General features: G+C 39.3%; 1 protein-coding gene across 1 annotated transcript in view; it reads left to right on the forward strand.

The window, feature by feature from the left end:
* LOC142150794 (dynein axonemal heavy chain 3-like) overlaps positions 1-23266 on the forward strand; it is a 947133-nt gene that overhangs the window by 679540 nt on the left and 244327 nt on the right. The window contains 2 exon segments of the mRNA XM_075205980.1: positions 6050-6212; positions 16909-17091. Of these exon segments, the coding sequence (XP_075062081.1) occupies positions 6050-6212; positions 16909-17091 (346 nt within the window).

Below are 23266 nucleotides of genomic sequence, written 5' to 3' on the forward strand. Positions count from 1 at the left end.
GCTCTTTTTAACATATTCCAATTAGAGTTTCAATTAGAGTTTTAGTTATAAAAAAAAGAGGACATTGAAGCTTTTATTTTATGTCTTAATTATATGGACTATGTAATGGAATACTGTGGTGTTTATGGGCCCAGTTCTGTTGACTCCATGTTTTTCAATGGTTGAATTTGGCACATATAGAACCTTTTGGTGGTGTATTTTTCAGGCCCATTGTGGATTTGTAAATTCAAGCATAACGTCACATATATGCAATGCTCACCCCTTCATACTCATTATATCATATTTAGATGCCCATTTTGTGACTAGTTTATAGCAGCAAGAAACATCTATCCCCCTGCCAGGTCTGACAGTCAGATTTACACACTCTGGAACTGCCTCCATATTGATTCACAGAACCATGCATGGTTAGATACCATACTGATGGACTCTAAATGCAGTTTTGTGATGTCACAATGGCATTGTAAGCTTAACATGCTGCGGGTAACTTCAAAAACACACAGTTAAGTAGTAATAGCAAACGTGACTTGGGATTGTAAATATAACCACGTCTTTGACCAAATAACTTTAATCATCTTAATTTTGTTCTGCAATGGTGTCAGGCCTTCTGTGGTATAGGTCGTGCAGCATACTTGTACAAATATTTAGCATAACTTACCCTACTTTTATAAGGTAATATCGTTATTCTCTGGTTTCCTCCCACACTCCAAAGACATACTGGTAAGTTAATTGTCTACTGGAGCAAGGATAAATGTGAATGATAAAATATTCTCTGTAAAGCGCTGTGTAATATGATGGTGTTATATAAGGAGCTGCTAATTAATAAATAATATGTAAAATACCCTTTCAATACCTACTTTTTAATATATTCATTTTATTTAACAGTGAGAATCTTCACTAGTCTTATTATTTCCATTACAGACTACAGTTAATAAGAATTACAGAGTTAGTAGAGATGACACATAAAATTGTAGGTAATGCGTACTACACTGAGTGTGATACAGGGAATACTTGAAGACAGAATTTTAAAAAAGTATACCAGGGCAATCTTTTGGACAACAGCAAAAGATTTAAGCTTCATTCTAGAAGTAATAACTACAATAGTGCACAGTCATGGCCAAAAGTTTTTCACAAAGTCTGCTGCCTTAGTTTTTATGATGGCAATTTGCATATACTCCAGAATGTCATGAAGAGGGATCAGATAAATTGCAATTAATTTCAAAGTCCCTCCTTGCTATGGCAATGAACTTTATCCCAAAAACAACATTTCCTCTGCATTTCAGTCCTGCCACAAAAGGACCAGCTGACATCAGGTCAGTGATTCTCTCGTTAACACAAGTGAGCGTGTTGATGAGGACAAGGCTGGAAATCACTCTGTCATGCTGATTGAGCTAGAATAACAGACTGGAAGCTTTAAAAGGAGGGTGGTGCTTGAAATCATTGTTCTACCTCTGTTAACCATGGTTATCTGCAAGGAAACATATGCAGTCTTCATTGCTTTGCACAAAAAAGGCTTCACAGGCAAGGATATTGCTGCTAGTAAGATTGCACCTAAATCAACCATTTATCAGATCATCAAGAACTTCAAGGAGAGAGGTTCAATAGTTGTAAAGAAGGCTTCAGGGCGCCCGAGAACGTCCAGCAAGCGCCAGGACCGTCTACTAAAGTTGATTCAGCTGCGGGGTCGGGGCACCACCAGTGCAGAGCTTGCTCAGGAAAGGCAGGTGTGAGTGCATCTGCAGGCACAGTGAGGCGAAGACTTTTGGAGGATGGCCTGGTGTCAAGAAGACCAGCAAAGTAGCCACTTCTCTCTAGGAAAAAAATCAGTGACACACTGATATTCTGCAAAAGTTACAGGGATTGGACTGCTGAGGACTGGGGTAAAGTCATTTTCTCTAATGAATCCCCTTTCAGATTGTTTTGGGCATCTGAAATAATGCTTGTCTGGAGAAGGAAAGGTGATCGCTACCATCAGTCCTGTTTCATGCCAACAGTAAAGAATCCTGAGACTATTCATGTGTGGTGTTGCTTCTTAGCCAATGGAGTGGGCTTACTCACAATTTTGCCTAGGAACACAGCCATTAATAAAGAACGGTACCAAAACATCCTACAAGAGCAACTTCTCCCAATCATCCAAGAACAGTTTGGTGGCGAACAATGCCTTTTCCAGCATGACGGAGCACCTTGCCATGAGGCAAAAGTGTTAACTAAGTGGCTCGGGGATCAAAACATTGAAATTTTGGATCCATGGCCAGGATTTTATTCCCATTGAGAACTTGTGGTCAATCCTCATAAGGCAGTTGGACAAACAAAAAAAACACAATTCTGACAAACTCCAAGCATTGATTAGGCAAGAATGGGTTGCCATGAGTCATTATATGGCCCAGAAGTTGATTGACAGCATGCCAGGGAGAATTGCAGAGGTCTCCAAATAGAAGGGTCAACACTGCAAATATTGATTCTTTGCATAAACGTAATGTAATTGTCAATAAAAGCCTTTGATACTTATGAAATGCTTGTAATTTTACTTCAGTATACCATAGCAACGTCTGACAAAAAGATCTAAAAAGCAGCAAACTTTGTGAAAACCAATACATGTGTCACTCTCAAAACTTTTGGCCATGACTGTAAGTAGAGAGTTGTACAGTAAATCAGCAGACAACATTCTACAAAGAAGAAGGTGGCAGTGATGATTACTATTCTACAAGGGAAGGAGATGACTCTAATACTGGCAACATTTTTAAAAAAATTATTTTATTTTTATTTTTGCTGTTATGAAACCACAGCACATCACCACCAACTTACTATATTGTGGTTTGGAGAGTGAAAAACCAAAACAACTGGCGGTGTGACTTTTTCAAAACCCTTTAATGGCATGCGGGTTAGGGCAAAACCTAGTGAAACTCCATGGGAATCATACGGTTTTACCTCACATTATGTAACAGCCCAGTACACAGCATCGAACCCGGTCCTATGGTGAGGGAAGGGGGCAGCCAAACAATGGGCCCATGCACCTAGATATGCCCGGCCCAGATCTAGGTAGCACTGGGACACTCCTGGTACACCTGGCCAGTGGTTACCAGGGAAATTGTTAATAATGTTTACATTAACATTTAATGTTTACTATGAATTATTTATTCAGCAGGGGCACTATGTTTTATTTATTTAATATTAAATAAACATTACTTTCTATTTCAGTGATCCCCACTGGTCAGGGCATACCAGGAGGAGCCCATCACTACAAATTTAGGTTTGGGGGCCCAAATGTTTGTTTGCCAAACCCTAGAGGACCGCAGGCGAGGCTGAGTAGTGCTGGGCTGTTACAGAAAGGGAGGGAGGCTTTTTTTTTACATTCTTATTTTAATTAATTTCTTATCTTAATCCATTCTGACAGGCACGACAACTATATGTGTTCAGCTATCTAACCTCTCACAACCACCTCTTTTTTTGGCGGGTGTTTGTTTCATAAACTGTATGCGTTGTATCCAGGGCCGCCGTCAGGGGGGTACAGGGGGTACTCCTGCACCGGGCCCGGGCTCACAAGGGGGCCCGGCGGCAGGGCCCCCTGTCTGGCCCGGGCCCTCACTGCCCACATTTCTTTTTTAAAAAAAAGAAATGTGGGGAGGGGGGTGTCGCTGGTGTTCAGGGAGGAGCAGGGTAGTGGGAGAAAAAAACCCCACAGATACTCACCTGTGATGACAGCGCCGGCGTCCCTCCTTCTTCCTCTCTGCACTATTTACACTGAGTGTCAGGCGTGACATCATCAAGTCACGCCTGACACTCAGTGAGGAACTGTGCAGAGAGGAGCAAGACAGAAGAAAAGAGAAGAGAAGAGAGGGAAAAAAGCTAATACAAAGGTAAGTAAATGAAAAGAGAAAGTCACACCATGAGGAAAAAGTAGGAAAAGAGGCACAGACACCAGGAGGAAAAAGTAGGAAAAAAGGCACAGACACCAGGAGGAAAAAGTAGGAAAAGAGGCACAGTCACCATGAGGAAAAAGTAGGAAAAGAGGCACAGTCACCATGAGGAAAAAGTAGGAAAAGAGGCACAGACACCATGAGGAAAAAGTAGGGAAAAGAGGCATAGACACCATGAGGAAAAAGTAGGGAAGAGAGGCACAGACACCATGAGGAAAAAGTAGGAAAAGAGGCACGGACACCATGAGGAAAAAGTAGGGAAGAGAGGCACAGTATGAAGAAAAAGGGGGGGGAGGAGAAAGTCACGGAGTGATGGAGAGGGGGTGTAGGATGGCACAGTGTGATAATGGGGAGCCAGGTGAAGGGGAAAAGTAGCATGGAGGGCGCAGTGTGATCATAAGGGGACAAAACATGGTGATGAAGTGGCACAGTAATGTGTGTGTGATGGTACAGGGGGCTTGTGGCAATGTAGTGTGAGGTAGGTGGTGGCTAATTAATGGGTGCAAGTTTGTTTGTGGGGTAATGGTTGGGCAATTTTATAGTGCAGACTATTATTTTAAGATGGGGTGGTTTGGGGGCTACTGAATGGGGGGGAGAATGAGGTCACTCTATTAAATGTGACTATGAATTATTTAATGTCAGTGATAAGTATATTTCTGAAATGTAAATACTATTAATTTATTGCTGTGGCTATTTGTAGGGAGGGAAATAGGTTTATTTATTAAATGTGAATACTGTTATTTTAATGTTGGGGTTGGAGGAAGGCCTAATTATTAATCGTGGGTGCTATTGATTTAACGCCGGGGCTGGCTGTCATTTTCTAAATGTACCCATTTTTTTTTTCTCCAAATAGGGCCCCCAACATTCCAGAATCCAGAAAAGCTGCAACTAAAGACACCTGCAGCCACAGGTGGGGAAAGTGAGAAGAACAGGTAGGACAGTCTGTGAAATGTTGTGATTCTAGTAGGGACAATACCAATATTTGGTGAGTGTGTGTATATATATATATATATATATATATATATATATATTAGTGGCCCCCTTAACTTACCTGAACCTAACTCATTAAGTTCAGTGATTTATTTTTTTTCATTGCCATGGGCCCCCTTTTCCCCTGGGCCCCCGGGCACCTGCCCATTGTGCGCAGTTGGAAAGATGGCCCTGGTTCATTGGGGGGGGGGGGGTGATCATCGGGGGGGCCCTGCCTGCTTCATTTGTACTGGGCCCCATGATTTCTGATGGTGGCCCTGGTTGTATCCTTATCATGTAAAATATCAGGACAGCATTCTGCAATGTGGCTGTGTTTCAGTGGTTTTGCCTTTAGTAAATCTTGTCTTTCAAAACTGCCCAAAAATGCAGAAAATTGGTAAATATCCTCCTTGCCATCATTTACAAGTTGTTACTCTAATCAAAATAAATTAATTTGTTGCTGCGTACTGCATTTTTACTATATGTGACTTACTATTACTGAAACACTTCCACAGGTGCTTAAGCCCCTCTACAACTTCCTCTTTTACTGTTTGCATTGAAGCCAGTTACCATGCTGATATGAAAGTTGTCTACTATATTACAAGTCATGTTGTCTTAGTATTTGAAACTATTAAACAGTGAGACAAAACACACTGCAAAATATGTATGTACATTGATTTCTCTAGAATATTTTAGATCTTAATATATTTATTCTTCATTATTTTGTAAAGTGACTAGGTGCAGTAGGAATAAATCTTTATATTCTAACAAATAATGACATTTTTTTAGTTTGCAGAAATGTTTAGCTGACTAACCATTAATATGTGCTATACTTTCATAACCAACATACCCCTATCTTCTTCCCCCAAAAAAATCATTGTTATTGGATCTCATACAATATTCATAAGCACGAGCAACTGCCTATTTTACCGACCTGACCTTGGAGCTGTTCGAGTGGAAATGAGATTTTTTTTTTTTGCTAACTTGAAAATGCCTTTATAGCTTTGGTTTCCGTGAAAACTGAAAAACTCATTTTGGGGGATTGATGAGGACAAATGTGTGTTTATGTCTCAAAGCATAGAAACTGCAGAGAACAAAATATGTTGTGCCGTACATCATCAATCCCTTGTTATGTCTTATATGATTATTTTTTTAATTGTTGACAGGTTTTTCCAAACACTGCAGAGACAGATCTATGTAACGTCAACATCTTACCTCGAATTAATGAAGACCTTTAAGAATCTCTTAGAATGTAAGAGGCTGGAGTTGTTAACCAGCAAGGACAGATACCTGGTTGGCCTTGAAAAGCTGGATTTTGCTTCCTCACAAGTAAGTAAATATGTATTTGCAGTTGATCAAGGTAATACTCTTCCTACTGTTTCTCCTCTGCAAGTACACATTACAGTCCAGGCTTCCAAAAAGCACTTTGTAAACAGAGGTTCGAATTAACAGTTGCCTAGCGTTATAAAAAAAATTCAAAGCAGATGGGCCAAATTTCTCCTGTTTTAATTAGATTATAATGTACTCTCATTAGCAAACAAAGCAGCCAGTCTGGCATTGAAATCACAGGAGCAATTATAACTTCCTTCCATGTAAGAGGAGAATAAACTTGTGTGATGTCAACAGTTGTTGTGAGAACAGCGTGGTTCACTGTGACTCCTTTCTGCTTTTGGTTACCATGCAAAATAAAAGTTTTCAGACCATATCATTTATCACAGTGGATAAAAATGGGATAGACCCCAAAAAAAACATGTAGTGATGTAAACATTTATTTTAACTAAGCAAAAGTGAGTATTTTCCTGAAATGAAAACTCAAAGTATAAAATGGTATTGTACATGTTCTATGTATATTTTTTCTTTCATTTGTTCTTTTTTGTTTTTTTCCCATGTACCCACCCCTTGCTTGTGCCTCTTGGAGGTGATGCCACTAGTTCCTTAATCAATTTATAGGCAATATTCCTGTGAATATTGTCACAGTAGCCATGTGTATGCAGCTAGCGCAATAATGTTTTGCTGTTTAGATATTTTAAGCTTACTTTTTATGAAATGCTTATTGCAAACCCATAAAACATATGTAAGATATAATTAAACGATGCTGAAGATAGAATTTATCTTATTTTATTGATACTGGCAGACTGTATTACCAGTGTAAATATTCCTGGAAAAGTACATGTAAATACGATACAGTCAAAACTACTAAAAAGCAAATTCATCAAGTCCTTAATGTTTCAAGAAATGCACTGCACCTTCATGGAGAAATAGTCTCTGAAATTGACTGGGTTTTTCCTGTCAAAGAAAATTGGCCACCTGTCCTTCAACATGGCTGGAACCAATCTTATTCAGAACAAATAGCCTCCGTTTTTGACATGGTATTTCAATTATCCTTGAATTTTGAAATGTGTCCATGTCAATTTGCACTCAGTGGACATTTTCATCGCTATCGCACAAACATTTCCTTCTAATTCTGCTGTGAATTTAACTAGCTCAAGCTGAGCTATATAAGTTTGCTTCTTTCTTATATTATATCCATACATATACATAATAATAATATCAAGTTATAGACATTTCACATAAACCTTTTTTAAACTGGATGTTTTTAGTTACCTAGTACAAATACAATAATTAAGTTGGCATTTTGTGCATTTATCTCAGTTCGATACAATTCCTAAATCACATATGTATTTATGACCAGAGAGGGGGCAATAACAGAGGATGTATCAGACATACGGTGATGGAGTCATTCAGGTATATCGTACTATATGGGAAGACACCAGGATTTGTATCCTCTTGTGGGCACTTTGATACACTCAGGTAAATGGAAATAGTGCCAACAAATGCAATTTATAATGGTAGTTTTACAGGACTGCATCAGATCGCAGCAATTGTACAACCAGATGAGTGCCCTGAAACTCAGAAACAGTGTCGACAATAGATTTTCCTGATTTAGGCAGAAGATATTGGTAGCCGTCACAGATAGATGATAGTATACAACCATTTCAAACAAATGTCCAGGGAATAGTTCTGTGTCTCCTTGCATAGGGTATAAGCTCACACGGTCGACTATTTGTAGATCCTGGTCTCGGCTGATGGAACCGTAACTCCTACTTAGTCTAACATGCCCCATTTCTCCAGCTTCCCTCTTTTTATTCCCCATCTCACAATGATTGTCAATAAGAGGGGCTAGTTGGTGCCACTAAATCCTGAGTTTGGGGGCTATCCCACTTGTTGTATAGCAAAGGCTGATAGGGTAGTTAGCTTAATTATCGATAGGACTCTTTGTCTCCTTCTCTGCATTACTGCTGCTGATTTAATTACATTTCATTATGCAAACACACCTACCTAGCTGTTTTTGAGGAAAAAATGTTCTTTGTTCTAAACGCAAATCAAGTCCAGTATAATGTGTACACCAGCAAAATTACAACAAGATGCTCAATACAGCTTACTAACAATGGAGTTGTCTATATATTTTGAAATATATACATGAAAGACTACATATAATCTCAGTGACAGTGACTATAGAATATAATCATACCCTGACAAAATCATTACCTTTTGTCACATTTCACCCTGGAAATTGAAATAAATGAAATCAAACGTTGTCCAGCTGTATTTACAAAGCAAGATAGAGTATGTTCTGCACTAGGGGTTAGGGGAACTCCTCCTGCATCAGCCAATCTCTTGAATGCATTATTTATAAATCTTTATAATCTTTATAATGATATCCGTCCTGCAGAAGGGAGTGCTGGTCCCGCATATACCAAAAAGAGAGAATGAACAAATGTTCAAAAAGAAGGACCTGTCAGCACTCCTGCCCCATTAAAATATAACTTTTATTAATAATAATACAATGTAGTATCCAACCAGACAATATGCAGTGAAATATTAAAAGGTCACACATACACAAAAGACTGAATGGGTGTCACGGGCACTAGGAGTCTTTGCCCAGGATATCACCAGATGATGTTCTTACCAGAGTAATATAGCTGGTACTATGGTCCTCTGGTAGCAGGGTGACAACGGAACAGGAGAATCAGCAGAAGGTGAGAGAATGCTCAAGGAAAATCTATGACTAGCAGCAACTGGTAATGATTTAGATGTATGAACACGAGGAACCAGATGGACAAGGAAACGTGAGGAGAGTCAGTGGTCTGCGTACAGCAAGTTGTACCACTGCTATAGTGAGGAGGAATGTCCAGGAGTAGAGAGGAGGTAGTGAAAGTCAGTGGTCTGCGTATAGCAAGTTGTACCACTGTCTATAGTGAAGGAATGGGTTCCAGGTGCAAGTAGGTAACGGGGAAGTCAGTGGTCTGCGTACAGCAAGTTGTACCACTGCTTATGTGAGAGGATACTTGAAACTGGTGCCAATGGGAAACAGGAGTCAGTGGTCTGCGTTCAGCAAGTTGTACCACTGCTATATATATGTGAGGAGGGGCACGAGGAGATGAATGGAATACAGAGGATACACGGGCGGCACACGGAACTTGATCCCACGATGATAACCACAATACAATAATAACTCACAAGCGCTGCTTGAAGTATGCAAAGTCACTATAGAGATCCAGGTAATAGGAAACAAAGTCAATAGTAACAATAGCTTCAGTAGATGGAAGACTCCGGAGATGAACACAACACAGTCCAGACGGATATGCAACACAATAGCAAAGTCAATGGAAAGTATGAACACAGGAGAGTTGAGATAGTCTGAGATCCGACAGCAGTAGCAGATAGGAATCAGCTAAGTGCATACACGATGAACACAGGAGAGTTGAAGTGGTCTGGAAACCACAATCGTAGAAGACAGGAATCAGCTGGAGCTGAATACACAAGGAAACACAGGAACACCTTCAGAGGCTCATGGGGAATGAGACTCCAAGATCAGGCAACTAGGTAATGATCACAGGTGGTTTAAATAGGGAGGGTTGCCTGATCATCCAATTAATTGAAAGCAACAGGTACTGAAGGTTTCATAAGAGCTGCACATGCGCAGACCCTCAGGATGGCGGACGGCCACGGTTCCTGAACACAGGAGAAATGGCACTCACAGTCCGGTGAGTGACAGGCATTGGAAATACAAAGGTTCTTAGTTAGTAGAAGTTTGAAACAAACTGGATTTATCACTTGAATGATCCTATATGGACCAATAAAACGAGGAGCGAACTTCATAGATGGGACCTTCAAACGAATATTTTTGGTTGATAACCATACACGATCTCCGATTTTAAGTGGTGGAATAACCCATCTCTTTTTATCTGCAAAAGACTTATATCTGGCAGATGTCTTCTTTAAACAGGTTTTGACCTGAGACCAAATATTTTTGAAGGTCTGACAGTCTCTACAGCAGGAACTTGGGTGGGAGGGAGGGCAGGAAATTCCGAAAAAGACGGATGGTGACCGTAAACCACAAAGAATGGAGTTTTAGAAGATGATTCATGATACATGTTGTTATGAGCGAATTCAGCCCATGGAAGCAAATCTACCCAGTTGTCTTGGTTGGCTGAAGAGAACATCCTTATAAAAGTCTCAAGATCTTGATTGACCCTTTCGGTTTGTCCGTTTGATTGAGGATGGTAGGAGGATGAGAGTGATAATCGGATACCCAAGGTCTTACAGAGGGCCCGCCAGAATCTGGAAACGAATTGCACTCCTCTATCTGAAACAATCTTGGAAGGACATCCATGAATACGGAAGATTTCTTTGATGAAATAATCAGCCAGAGTAGATGAAGAAGGTAAACCGGTCAAAGGAACGAAATGTGCCATCTTCGAAAATCTATCCACCACTACCCAAATAGTATTGCACTTTTTACTAGGAGGAAGATCAGTAACAAAGTCCATACTAATATGGGTCCACGGCTTGGAAGGAATGGGTAGTGGTTGAAGCAAACCCGCTGGAGTTCTGCGGGGAGTCTTAAACTGGGAACACAATTCACAAGCAGCCACAAAATCTTTGACATCTCTCCTCATAGAAGGCCACCAGTAACTTCGAGAAAGAATTTCAAAAGTCTTGCATTCACCAGAATGTCCAGAAAAACGAGAAGAGTGAAATCACGAAAGGATTTTCTTCCTAAGAGCAGGAGGCACGAGGGTTCTCCCAAATGGTAGCACCTTAGTGGAAGAAGCAGCCACAGAAACACATTTGGGGTCTAATATAGAGTGGTTAGGACCATCTTCAACGTCTGAGGACGTCACAAAAGCTCGAGATAGGGCCTCTGCTTTTTTATTTTTTGCAGCTGGTTTGAAGGTTATGATTAGTTCAAAACGAGAAAAGAAAAGAGACCATCTTGCTTGACGAGGATTCAAACATTGAGCAGACTGTAAATATAACAAATTTTTATGATCAGTAACCGTGGACGGCCACGGTTCCTGAACACAGGAGAAATGGCACTCACAGTCCGGTGAGTGACAATGGGAAGTTCTGAGATGATGTGTAGACTATACATACACACAAAATTACTCAAATCTGGTTAATAACAACTATTCCGTATTTTGAGACTATTCATGCGATTGAGGCGCTCGGTAGTAGTGTGAAAAAACGTATTCTTTTACACATTGATTGCATCTATATGTTGAGATAGTTCTCTTTACTATAAGACATTCAGAAACAATGTGTTGGCAATCCACACACCCATCAAATGTCTCAATTATTGTTTGTAACTACTTTTCCGTATCTTGAGAATTCACTGTTGGAAAGGTGCTTTCAAAAGGGCTCTAGGATGAAGTTGTGAAAAGGCACAAGTTAGGAGAAGGATGCACAAAGATTTCAAAGGCTTTTACTCTCCCTCTGACCATCGTTCTAAGCATTATAAAGAAGTGGAAAGCGTATGGCACCACCAACACCTAGCCTAGATTGGGCCATCTATCCAAACTGGATGATATTGATCAGGGAAACTATTGAAAGACCAATGGCAACTTTTAAGGACTTATAAATCTTTATGGCTCAGTTTGGTCAGTCTGTGCATGTGACAACTATCTCAGAACTTTACACAAAGCTGCCCTGTATTGCATGGTGGCAAGAAAGAAGCCTCTTCTGTAAAAGTTCCACGCTCAGTCTCATTTGTGTTTTGCAAAAAAAAACACTTATGTTGTGGTGGTGTTTTCTCTTTAGCAGGGACTGTTCAATTGATCAAGGTTGAACGGAAGATGAAGCTGGCCATTAGATCCAAATTCTTGAGGCCATCTGCTAGACAGCTGAAGATGAGCATGTGGTTCACCCTCCAGCATGGCAACGAACATAAACATACCACCAGGAAACAATACTGTGGTTTAAGGATAGGAAGGTGAATGTCCTTGACTGGCCTAAATACAATAGAAAATCTGTGGATGGACTTGAAGAGAGCAGGACATCACCGTTCACCACGAAATTTGACTGAATTTGAACAATTCTGCAAGAAAGAATGGGCAAATACTTATCAATCTAGGAACACAAAGATGGTAGAGACAGATACATTTTGCTGCAATTACATTCTGATGACTGTAATTGCAGTAAAAGGTATCTTTACAAACTATTAAATCAGGGAACTGATCACTTTTTCAACCCTGCTATTCTAGGGCCTGATTCATTAAGGATCTTAAATGAAGAGGATTCTTATTTCAGTCTCCTGGACAAAACCATGTTACATTGCAAGGTGTGCAAATAAGTGTTCTGTTTTGCACATAAGTTAAATACTGCCTGTTTTTCATGTAGCACACAAATACTTGATAGCTTATTTGTACACTGAAATTTAAAGTTAATATGTGTGTGCTACATGAAAAAACAATCAGTATTTAACTTATGTGCAAAACAGAACACTCATTTGCACCCCTTGCAATGTAACATGGTTTTGTCCAGGAGACTGAAATAAGAATCCTCTTCATTTAAGATCCTTAATGAATCAGGCCCCTAGCTATTATTTATTATTAATTTTCAAAACTGTTGCCTTTTCTTTGTTAGTTGAATGCTGTAAGGCAAAATGTGTAAATAAAGCTGGACAAAGTTTGATTTCATTTATTTCACTTTCTATGGTGTAATCTGACAAAAGGTAATGATTGTGACAGGGTATGATAAATTTCTATAGGCACTGTATTGTTCCGTATTTACATATCTGTGGGTAAGAAAGTCACAATGTACCAGCTATCAATCATGGTAATCAACTGTTCCCATGTTGAAACCTACAAACTATATACAAACATTCACTGAATTCATTTATTTATCCAGCTGGATTCAAATGGCAAAGTTTTACCTCGGACATTCAAATCTATTTACCACTTCCATGACATTCAAAAAACATCCTCAAGTCTTAGGCTACCACCTGAGGATTTCTTTATAAGTGGCATATTCAATTGGGCGCATTACTGCCAAAAGCAAAGCAGACTACTCACTATTAACATTACTGCAGTAATAGTACGCATAATTACTATTAGTACGGTAATCTTTAAAGCTGAATTCTGCTGACGGCTTAGGGAGCCGCCAGGGTAATTTATGGTGCATTTGACATGAAAAAGCACCTAGCAATTAATCTTCTTTGGACTCCATCAAGCCATGGTTAGGTGGATAATCAGGGCCGGTGCTAGGGTCCACGGCGCCCTAGGCATTTTTGAAAAAGCGGCGCCCCCCCGCAAAAATCACCTCCCTCCTCCCTCCTCTCCTTACCTTGTCTCACCACCGCCGCCTCTCTGCTTCGTCTCCTCCCCTCCACTCACTGACACTAGTAAGTGGAGGGGAGGAGACGGAGCAGAGAGGCGGCGGTGGTGACAAAATAGCCTTTTCCCCCTTCCCCATGCATCTGAATGCTGTGCGGCGGCCGTGACAGGTATGGTCAGCGGTCACCGCACAGTTTTAAAGTCTTTTAGTATTCTGTGGCGCCCTCCAGAGCCCGGCGCCCTAGGCAAGTGCCTAACCTTGCCTAATGGGAGCGCCGGGCCTGTGGATAATGCACAAATGAAGTACTTGCAACATCATTGTTAGTCTTTCCAGCAGGTAAACAAAACACTACAATAACAAATGATACAAGAATAGCAAATAATGTCAGTGTTCATGAGTTCACTACAAGGAAAATGCTAGGGGGTGGGTGGTGTATTAGTGGACAACAAGGAGGAAACCAATGTTCCCTAAAAGTACCATTGTAATCCACTTATTTATCAAACACAACCTGCATGATCTACACAAGTAATGGAAAAATGTTCTGTGGACTGATAAGATAAAAAATTATTAATGTTAAAATTATATAAAATAAACATTGCATTACAACATTAAAACATTGGTAATATCAGGGCTTGCAGTTGAATTGCAACCTCAGGACCCAGATGGCTCACAATCATTTGACTAAGAATATGTTAGCAATTTTTACATGAGAATATCAGGGTATCTAACTATAAGCAGAGGCTTAACAGAATGTTTGTCATGCCCCATAACACTTGACAAGTGACCTTAACAAGCAGTTCATACAAAAGTGCCATACAAAAATCAATGACCTGAACCTGTTCTTTAACGAGGAATGGGTCAAAATATCCAAATAAATTTGTGAGATTAATAAGTAGAAAAATCATTTGAATAGTTACCGGCAGCTCTGGGTTTAGAAGAGTGCCCATGATTTTTTTTTATCTTTGTATTAAAATTTTCAAACACATACAAAAATCTTTCAGTGGGTAGATTTGCAGCTGTAGGAAATTAAATATAAAACAACGGTATGACATAAAATCAGGAAAAAGCATTTAAGTGTCGTACAATATTGTTTACGAAAGCATGTCTGGGTTTGAAAGTTGTTGTACTCAATCATGACCATTAATGTTAAGAAATAAGGCTCTCCTGTTTGATCTGTTTTCTGTGCAATTACTGCTACTACTCAGTTTAGGATCATTCCTGCAGTTTACTGACATTCAGCTGGTTGCTAGATAAATAGTTACAAGTTTCCTTCATCTCTCAGTCTGGCAGCTTTAGGTATCCATTCACTCCCCTCACCCATGCAGCTAACCATCCTGCAATTTCTGATTGGTACTGCTGCCATTATAAACCTCTTTCTGGATTCATACCAATGCTGGTGATAGTTCATGCTTGACCTAGTGTGCGTTATATCCTGACCTGTTCTGTTATCAGTGTTTGACTCAACAAATTGTTTAAATTATTCTGCTGTCTTCGCCACTTCTGACCCTTGGCTTGTTAAATGGATCTGGATATATATCTCTACCTTGGGATTGCAGGGAGTGATTTATTGTTACTGCAGGGCACCTTTAAGTCCAGAGTTAATTGTGTGATATCGTGAGCCAAACAGCGGGGGATGCTGATAAGTGAGAAATTATGTTTCTAAGGCAGGACTTCTGACTGCAGTTCTGCACTGAGAGAGGAGTAAGGGGAAACAACATTTTAGAATGGGCAGGGGTTTAAAGAAACATAATTGAATGTTTACTTCTTTAATGCAAAACAGTTTACTTTTACAATCAGTTGTGCTGCTTAGTTGAGAACATTGAAACACAGTTTGAGAACATTTTATTCTAGAGTGTACTGGGCATCAGTGGTGGCCTTTTTTTATTATCAATTTAGCTGTATATGAGCTGACTGCTGCTTTTACATTGGATCTTTTGAAGTGATGAAAAATTATGTCTTTTCCCGAGAGGGTGAACGAAAATGCATGCATTGTTTGGATCTGTTAGATAAGAGATGTATGCAAAGATGCCATGCCAACTCATAGCCTTTTTAGATTGGTTGAAATTGTATGCTTTACCTTCTCTTAATCCCATCTACTCTACTTTTGAGACTGAATCTGAGACCTGTAAGGCTGTGAGCAGTTAACCTCTGAGCTAGGGGTGTTGTCAGTTAGTAGAGCTTTATTATTGACAAGAAACTATCACCCTAAACACCAAGATGAGAAATCCAGCATCTAGTTTACATATCTCGATCACAACAGGGCTGAACTTCTTAATGTCTTTAGTGTCCTTAGTGGTAACACAAATATTGTAGCACCCCATATCTTTAAACAAGTCTTGACCATGAAGGTGTTGCTCAAATCCTTGTTCCAACTATAAATGTAAGAAAATTGGAAGGAGGTAGAGTTTGTGGAGAATGTGTATGAAATATCAGAGCTGTATCTCTGATGAAGTCACCATGGTGATTAAACACATTTGATATTTTCATAAATAGTGAAACCAATGAATTTATCTTTAAACTGAGCGTTCAACTGCACTGAAATATTTAAGAGTAACTACTACTACATAGAATGGAGTTGCTTTCTATTCCTATCGGACACTCACAGACATTGTTACCTAACCTTGCCACACTATATAGTATGTATACTGGTCTATATTATTGTATATTGAAGTTGCTTGTCATATTATTGTGTTGAACTATCACACCAATAAAATAAAGATCTGGATAGAAGACCCCTGTGACATTTTGCAACCAACTTGCATTTTATCTTGAGTGGTCCCATAAACCCATTATCAACCCTCCCTCCACACCACTGCTTTTGCTTGTTGTCCCTCTACATTGGTAGTAATAAACTCAGGCTATAGTACTGGTGCTGGTTAATTACTTTAGGTAGCCATGCTTTTCTTTTTTAACTGCAGTCATCACTGTCATCAAGATGATGATGATAATAATGACCGGTGTATCTTTACTTCAACAGCATGAGGAAATTATATCTGTATCTTTTCGAGGCAGCATACTCACACAGTGTTTTCATTTGCATGTATCTTAGGTTATGTGCAACTCAAATACATACAATAGGTCCCAAGTCTGTGGGCATACTTTTCGGCCCTGGCCTATTTTAAACCATTTTAACCATTTATAGTTTTTAGAACTATAAAAACACAAAAAGTGGGATATAATTGATCTGGACGTTATTTTAAATTGTGTCAAAATGTTCGAAATGATAAAGGTGCTTTTCATTGTAACCAGGAAATCTACTATTAGACCCAGCGTTAAAAGATATCCCTATAAAACGAATGTTTTCCTACCAAGAACAGAGATCATTAATTGGAAAAGGCCGGTGTGATATTTTGTTGTAATATTTGTTTTCAAACCTGTTCCATGTCTTTATTTTTTGGCTCATCAGATAGCAATCATGCAACAAGAGTTGACAGAGCTAAAGCCTATGCTGATTGAACGAAGCAGCGAGACGGTGGAGCTGGTAAACATTATTGCAGATGAGACATTGGAAGTGGAAGCAGTTAAAAGTTTAGTTGAAGCAGATGAGGCAACAGCTAACAAGGCTGCTCTGGAAGCCAAAGCCATTAAGGTATGTTGACATAACATATGCAAGCTTCACAGGGGACAGAATTGTAAATTAGATTTAATATTGATCAGGCAAAACACAATCAAGAAAATTGGACACACATGTCTTTGTAAAAACTGTGGAAGTGGACTAAGTGTTAAAATTAGAACAGAATATCAGATAGACAGAGGCTTGCCTGCTGCTGACATGATGGGGGCTATTGATCAAAAGCACAGCAAACTGCTGCAAACTTGCTCATTATGGTCCCAGTCGGGTTATAGGATTTATCATTTTGTTTGCTAAGAATATTAAGTTTCACTTCAAGAGCGGAATGCAAATTTACTATACAGTGATATACTGAGGAGTTGTACAAGCAAAGACAGATTGAACACTGCAGCAAAATTAGCTTAACCTAGAAATGGGTACTTATAAGACACTGAAAAAGAGGATTCGGTGGAGTATATGACACTATATACTCAGGGCCACCTTAACAACATTATGGGCCCCTGGGCAAAGCAGTGCAGTGGGGCCCCTACCTCTATAAATGTGTATCATATATAGATAGATATATATATATATATATATATATATATATATATATATATATATATATAGATAGATAGATAGATAGATAGATATAGATATATTTCCAGGATTTTATTTTTTTTGTAGGATTATTTATTTTACTTAAGAGCCCTATCTATGGGGCCCCCTTGCCTGTGGGGCCCCCGGACACCTGCCCATCGTGCCCAATGGAAAGATGACCCTGTATATACTATAGGAAACAGGCTTGACAAGACCACTTTACAGCAAAAGATCCCACTTTGTATATGGTACTGTACTATTTAAAGTTGTGTATAATTCCTAATGAGTACATATTAATTTCAGTAGCATTATCCTTATTTACAAGTGATCCATGATCTCAGAATGGCTGCATTTTGCCTTTGATGACAAATAATAGATCACATTATGAGACCATTACACCTACATTAAATGTTCATACAGCCCTAACAGTATGGTTGACTACACAAAGTGTTCATAAATGTTCTCATTTATGGTAATACAGATCACAGTAATCAATAAGAGCAATGAGGTCTATATAATCTATTAATAAACAAGATTATGGGGAGGAAGCACAAGATATCCATAAGAATGATTTCTGAGGGATCTATAATATAAAAGCCTAGCGGCGTGTGTTAGTCTGTGTGTAGAAAAAAAAACAAGCTGCAGCGCCACCTGCTGGGCGGAGTTATACACTGACCTACTAAATTCTTAGCATTATCTAATATATAAAAGCAAAAGTCTAGCGGCGTGTGTTAGTGTGTGTGGAAAAAAATATTTTCTCAGAAAGGGCTCATCCAATTGACCTGAAATTTGGTATACTGACATTATTTGACAAAAATATTAGAATAGTGAAGTCAGTTAACTTCCATCATCCCCCCTTCCCCCTGTGGGAGGGGTAGTAAAGGCTAAATTTACGAGTTGAGGGCTCAAACTCATTTTCGTGAGGTAATTTTACCTCATGAACACACATTAAAAAGGGCGCTTGCGTTGGGAAGTAATGCTCTTCCCCTGAGGAGGCCTGGGCTAGGTCCAAATGCATGACAAGAACCTTTTTAAGACCTTAAGTAGCTTGATTTGACTAGAATGCATGAGTATCATGCACGGGTTAACTTGTTAAAGAATATGTGCCTAGTATAATACCAGTTCTGATGAGTTTGTGGAATTCATGGAATGTGGTTTAAATGAATGTCCCTGCTTTTTTGGTGAGATACGAATTTGCTCTGGAAATTATATATACAATTGATCCCCTGCAACCTTTTTTTTTACCAGTAAATGTATAATTTTATGGTCCTTACAGTATTGTATTGGTCACTTTGATCTGCAGTATCACAAATTGAATTACATGTGAATTCATGCTATTATAGCATCCATAGATGCTCAGAACAGAGTTTGTGCACTGCCGCTAAGCAGTGCAATGAATCCTAAGGGGGCATGGCCACACCATGTTCGAATGCACAGCCATGCTGGGGCTGCACCTCTTTATGGGCGTACCTAGCATGTGAGAAGTGATAGGCTGCCTCATACCCTCCTACAAATAAAACCATACATTGCAATGTGCACCATTGGAAAACAGAGCAATACATGAACACATTACATGACACAGATCATTTAATATATAATACATAATTATAATATAATATGCCTTCCCCAGCCACATGATGCCATCTCCAGCCACATCATGCCCACAGCCCACTCTGCAGACATGCAGTACCATCACCATCAGCATGGCACCATGCAGCTTCCTGCAGAGTTAGCAGGAAACCTGTTAATCTTGCAAAACAAAGATTATATCATTTCACAAGACTAAAAGCTCTGTGGCCCGTACTCTACAATCTGATCTGATTTGCTGCCAGGCTCTTTGTCATGGAATACAACTCTGGGTAGCGACTCACAAGCAGAGCTTCCCTCCCTCAACCCCACCAAATAAAGACAAAATCACCTATAAAACAGACAGACAATAAAAAGAAACACTAAAATACATCAGGCAGCGCAAGCTCTGGCCCAGGCACCCCAGATAGACCAGGGCTCCTATTTGTTGGATCTGCACCCCTCCCATTAGCTCCTCTGGTACAATGCCCATTCATCCACTGTGCCAGCCCTCACACTGTTCAGCCCCTGTTTGAGCTTTACTGTGTATGCCTCTGCCTGCTGCCTACTGGAGGGTGACTTTGCTTGAGGGCCTGGCAAATGCATGTGTCACCCCTGCCCTTGCTGATTATTTGCTGCCATTATTTTGAAAATTTTACATTTTTCTTTTTCTTTTTTATAGGTTATTTTATTGTACTGATTTCAGAAACTTACATTAGTCTTTTTATTTATTTAGGGTCCTAGTTGCAATGAAATCCATGACCCCAGTGCTCTTAGACACCACCATATTGCCCCAGCACAATATCAACTCTAGATATGGTTTATCAATATGAAGTTAACTTGAAAAGTTTTTGGCTTCATAGTATTTAACTACACAAAGTTTAGTTTTAACCTCATTTTTAAGACTAATCTCAAATGCATTCAAAATTATATTTGTTATGTATATCCCTTTATTAAAAAATAGAGCATGTTGGTACATATTAAATGATCATCATACCTTGTGCTCCTTCCTGCTCCAATACCACTGACAATGTAATTCTCCTATTTCTACCCTCATGGACACCACACTGTACAATGGAGTCATCTCACAGGACACTGCGTCATTGTGCTGAACAAGGAACCATGTACATCACATTACACCAAGGAAAGAGGGGAATGTAATGACATTTATATAACTGGGGAGTGCAAGTGAATGTTTTAAATTTTCTTACACTCCAAGTTCAGAGGGGAAAAAACATTTTGAAAGGCCACTTGAGCTTACTTATTCTAATTTTATTATCTTATATAAAAATATTTTTGTTGACCTATCTGTGCAGTGCAGCCTTTGAAATTCAGTAAAGCTTTGACATGCAGCCGTGACATTTTGTTATTATGAGATGCATTACAAATATGTTACCTACAATGACATTTTGCTCTGCTAGTCAGAGACTAGTTGCAAATAATAGTGTTGTAGCTCAGCTTTATTTGGCAAGCAATATTTTGAGGAAATATAATTTAGGTTGTACTTTCCTCAAGAAGGCGTTTGGAATATTAAATGACCATCTAGTTAATCATTAATTTCCTTGCATACCTGCAAATGCCACCTACTGAACTGCCTTATGGTAAGATGGGTGTGCTAGAATGCTGGATAGGAACACTAGCTAAGTTGAGTCTCTATACTCGCTAAGAAGAGGGAGGGCTGGTACACTAGGCACATTCATCACTTTGATGTGACCTTTGCTACTATATATGTGCCTGCCCAATAGCAGGGGCAAAACATACGCCTCCTAATAGGTGTGTTTCTACAGGTCTGCATGAGCTTCATTTGCGTGAACACACTTTTAGTGTACATCCCTCCCACTCCCGCCTCCCCAGCCTCCAGCAGGTGTAAGTACCAGAATCACACAAGGCCCACTTTCTGAACATGCATGAAGTGATTTCACACAAAAACTCAGCGTAAGACACAGCAGGGACATATGGGATAGACAAAAAGGGTAAGAATTTGAGACATAGGGTGGAGAGGACCCTGCCTGTTAGAACTTACATTACAGGTCTTACTCGGATACCAATACTATCCAGCCTGTTACTGGTCACTTGTTTATCTCCTACCTTTCTCAGTCCTTATCCTTGCTGTCTAGCCTCCATCATCACCACCAATGTGTCTTTCTGTTATTTCAAGTATAGATTATTTTGTCAAATTGTTCTTCTGCCTATCAATTTGCAATGAATGCTGGGCAAGACTTGTTGACAGAAAGGGGTGATCGGAATAGTATAGGTTTAAGAAATAGTAGTAGCTAATGCTCTTTTGTCTTCAATAAATACTAAATGCCTCACACTTGGGATGAAAGCATTTGAACACAGAGCCTTGGAGTTATACAGCACGCAAAACAGGGATAAATTAAGACAGAAATGAAAATGGGGCTGTTAGGATTTACTGTTCTTGGGTAGGTTGTTCCAGGATTGATTGACATGGAAGGGGGGAAAGGGAACCTATGGGCTTCCTTGTTTTGAAGTTTGTAAAATAGATTGTTTGCAGAGACACTGTATGATTAGTGGTAGTTGTCATATTTGGTCAACAGAATATGCAGATAAATGTGTTTTAGGTCAATAATCGGCCAAAAGGGCAGCAAATTTATTTTACTGTAGCATGTCATAGTGGTGGGTACGGTAACTGCATTGACTAGCAAAGCAGAAGATTGTATTGTATGATATTTTTAGTTTGTTCAGTTTTTTTTTTGTAGTTGAATAATGTATCGCCCCTTAATTTCAGTAATTTACATTAGTATCTATTGTGCATTATGTAATATTTGTTGCGATAAGAAGGATTTTTTTTTGTTGTTGTTACTTGGACCCTCTCCTGCTGATGCTCTCAACCATCTATTCCTAAGCTTTATTTAGTGAGATGGTAGCTAATCTGTGTGTTTGAACATCTTTACCTCTCCATGAACATTGCCATATTTGAGTGACCATATTTAATAATACTTTGCTGCTTAGTGGTAATCATGGACCATGGCAAGATCTTTATTCACGGCTAGATTTTTATTTACAAGCCCTCACTGCTGACAGGTCTCAATTTTTAAACTATTGTGAACACAGTACTTTATATTAGAGATGGGCGGGCTCAGTTCCCTGAGATCCGAATTCATCCGAATTTCGCCTAGCCGAGCAGGCTCGGTACTCTCCCGCCCATTTGGAATCGAAATCGAGGCAAAACGTCATCGTGACGTATTCGTATTTCTGAGCTTGGTTCTCGCAAGATTTGAAAAGCATAAATACCAGCCTCCACAGCAATCCATCGCCATTTGGCAGAGGGAGAGAGCAGGGTTAGGTCAGAGGCTGTATTAGCGCAGGGACAGAGCAGTAATTGTACACCTTATTCTTTCTATTATTCTTTCATTTCCAATCTATTAAATTCTATTATTATTAAATCAAAATCTATTTGCAATTGTTAGAGCAGCAAGACAGGAGGATAGAGGAGGCTTATTTTTCAATTTGTTTGCACTACAAGTGCTTTGGGGTCTCCCATATTCCACAGTGTTTTAGACTAATTTTTCTGGCTGTCAAAAGTGATATTTGTCAGCAGTATTTCTAAAATTTGTTTGCACTACAAGTGATTTGGGGTGTCCAATATTCCCCAGTGTTTTACACTATTTTTTCTGACTGTCAAAAAAAGTCATATTTGTCAGCAGTATCTATATAAGACAATATTTTGCACTACAAGTGATTTGGGGTGTCCAATATTCCCCAGTGTTTTACATTATTTTTTCTGGCTGTCAAAAAAAGTCATATTTGTCAGCAGTATCTATATAAGACAATATTTTGCACTACAAGTGATTTGGGATGTCCAATATTCCCCAGTTTTTGACACTATTTTTTCTGGCTGTCCAAAAAACTCATATTTGTCAGCAGTATCTATATAAGACAATATTTTGCACTACAAGTTATATCGGCTCATTAAAATGGATTCAAAGCAGTCCACATATGAGCAGAATCAGCAACCAGGTTCTGTCACCAGTCCTGATGGTAGTGTTCACAGAACGTCATCTGAGAAAGGCGATGTAAAAGTACA

Source organism: Mixophyes fleayi, chromosome 4 (genome assembly GCF_038048845.1).
Source record: "Mixophyes fleayi isolate aMixFle1 chromosome 4, aMixFle1.hap1, whole genome shotgun sequence".
NCBI classification, from domain to species: Eukaryota; Metazoa; Chordata; class Amphibia; order Anura; family Limnodynastidae; genus Mixophyes; species Mixophyes fleayi.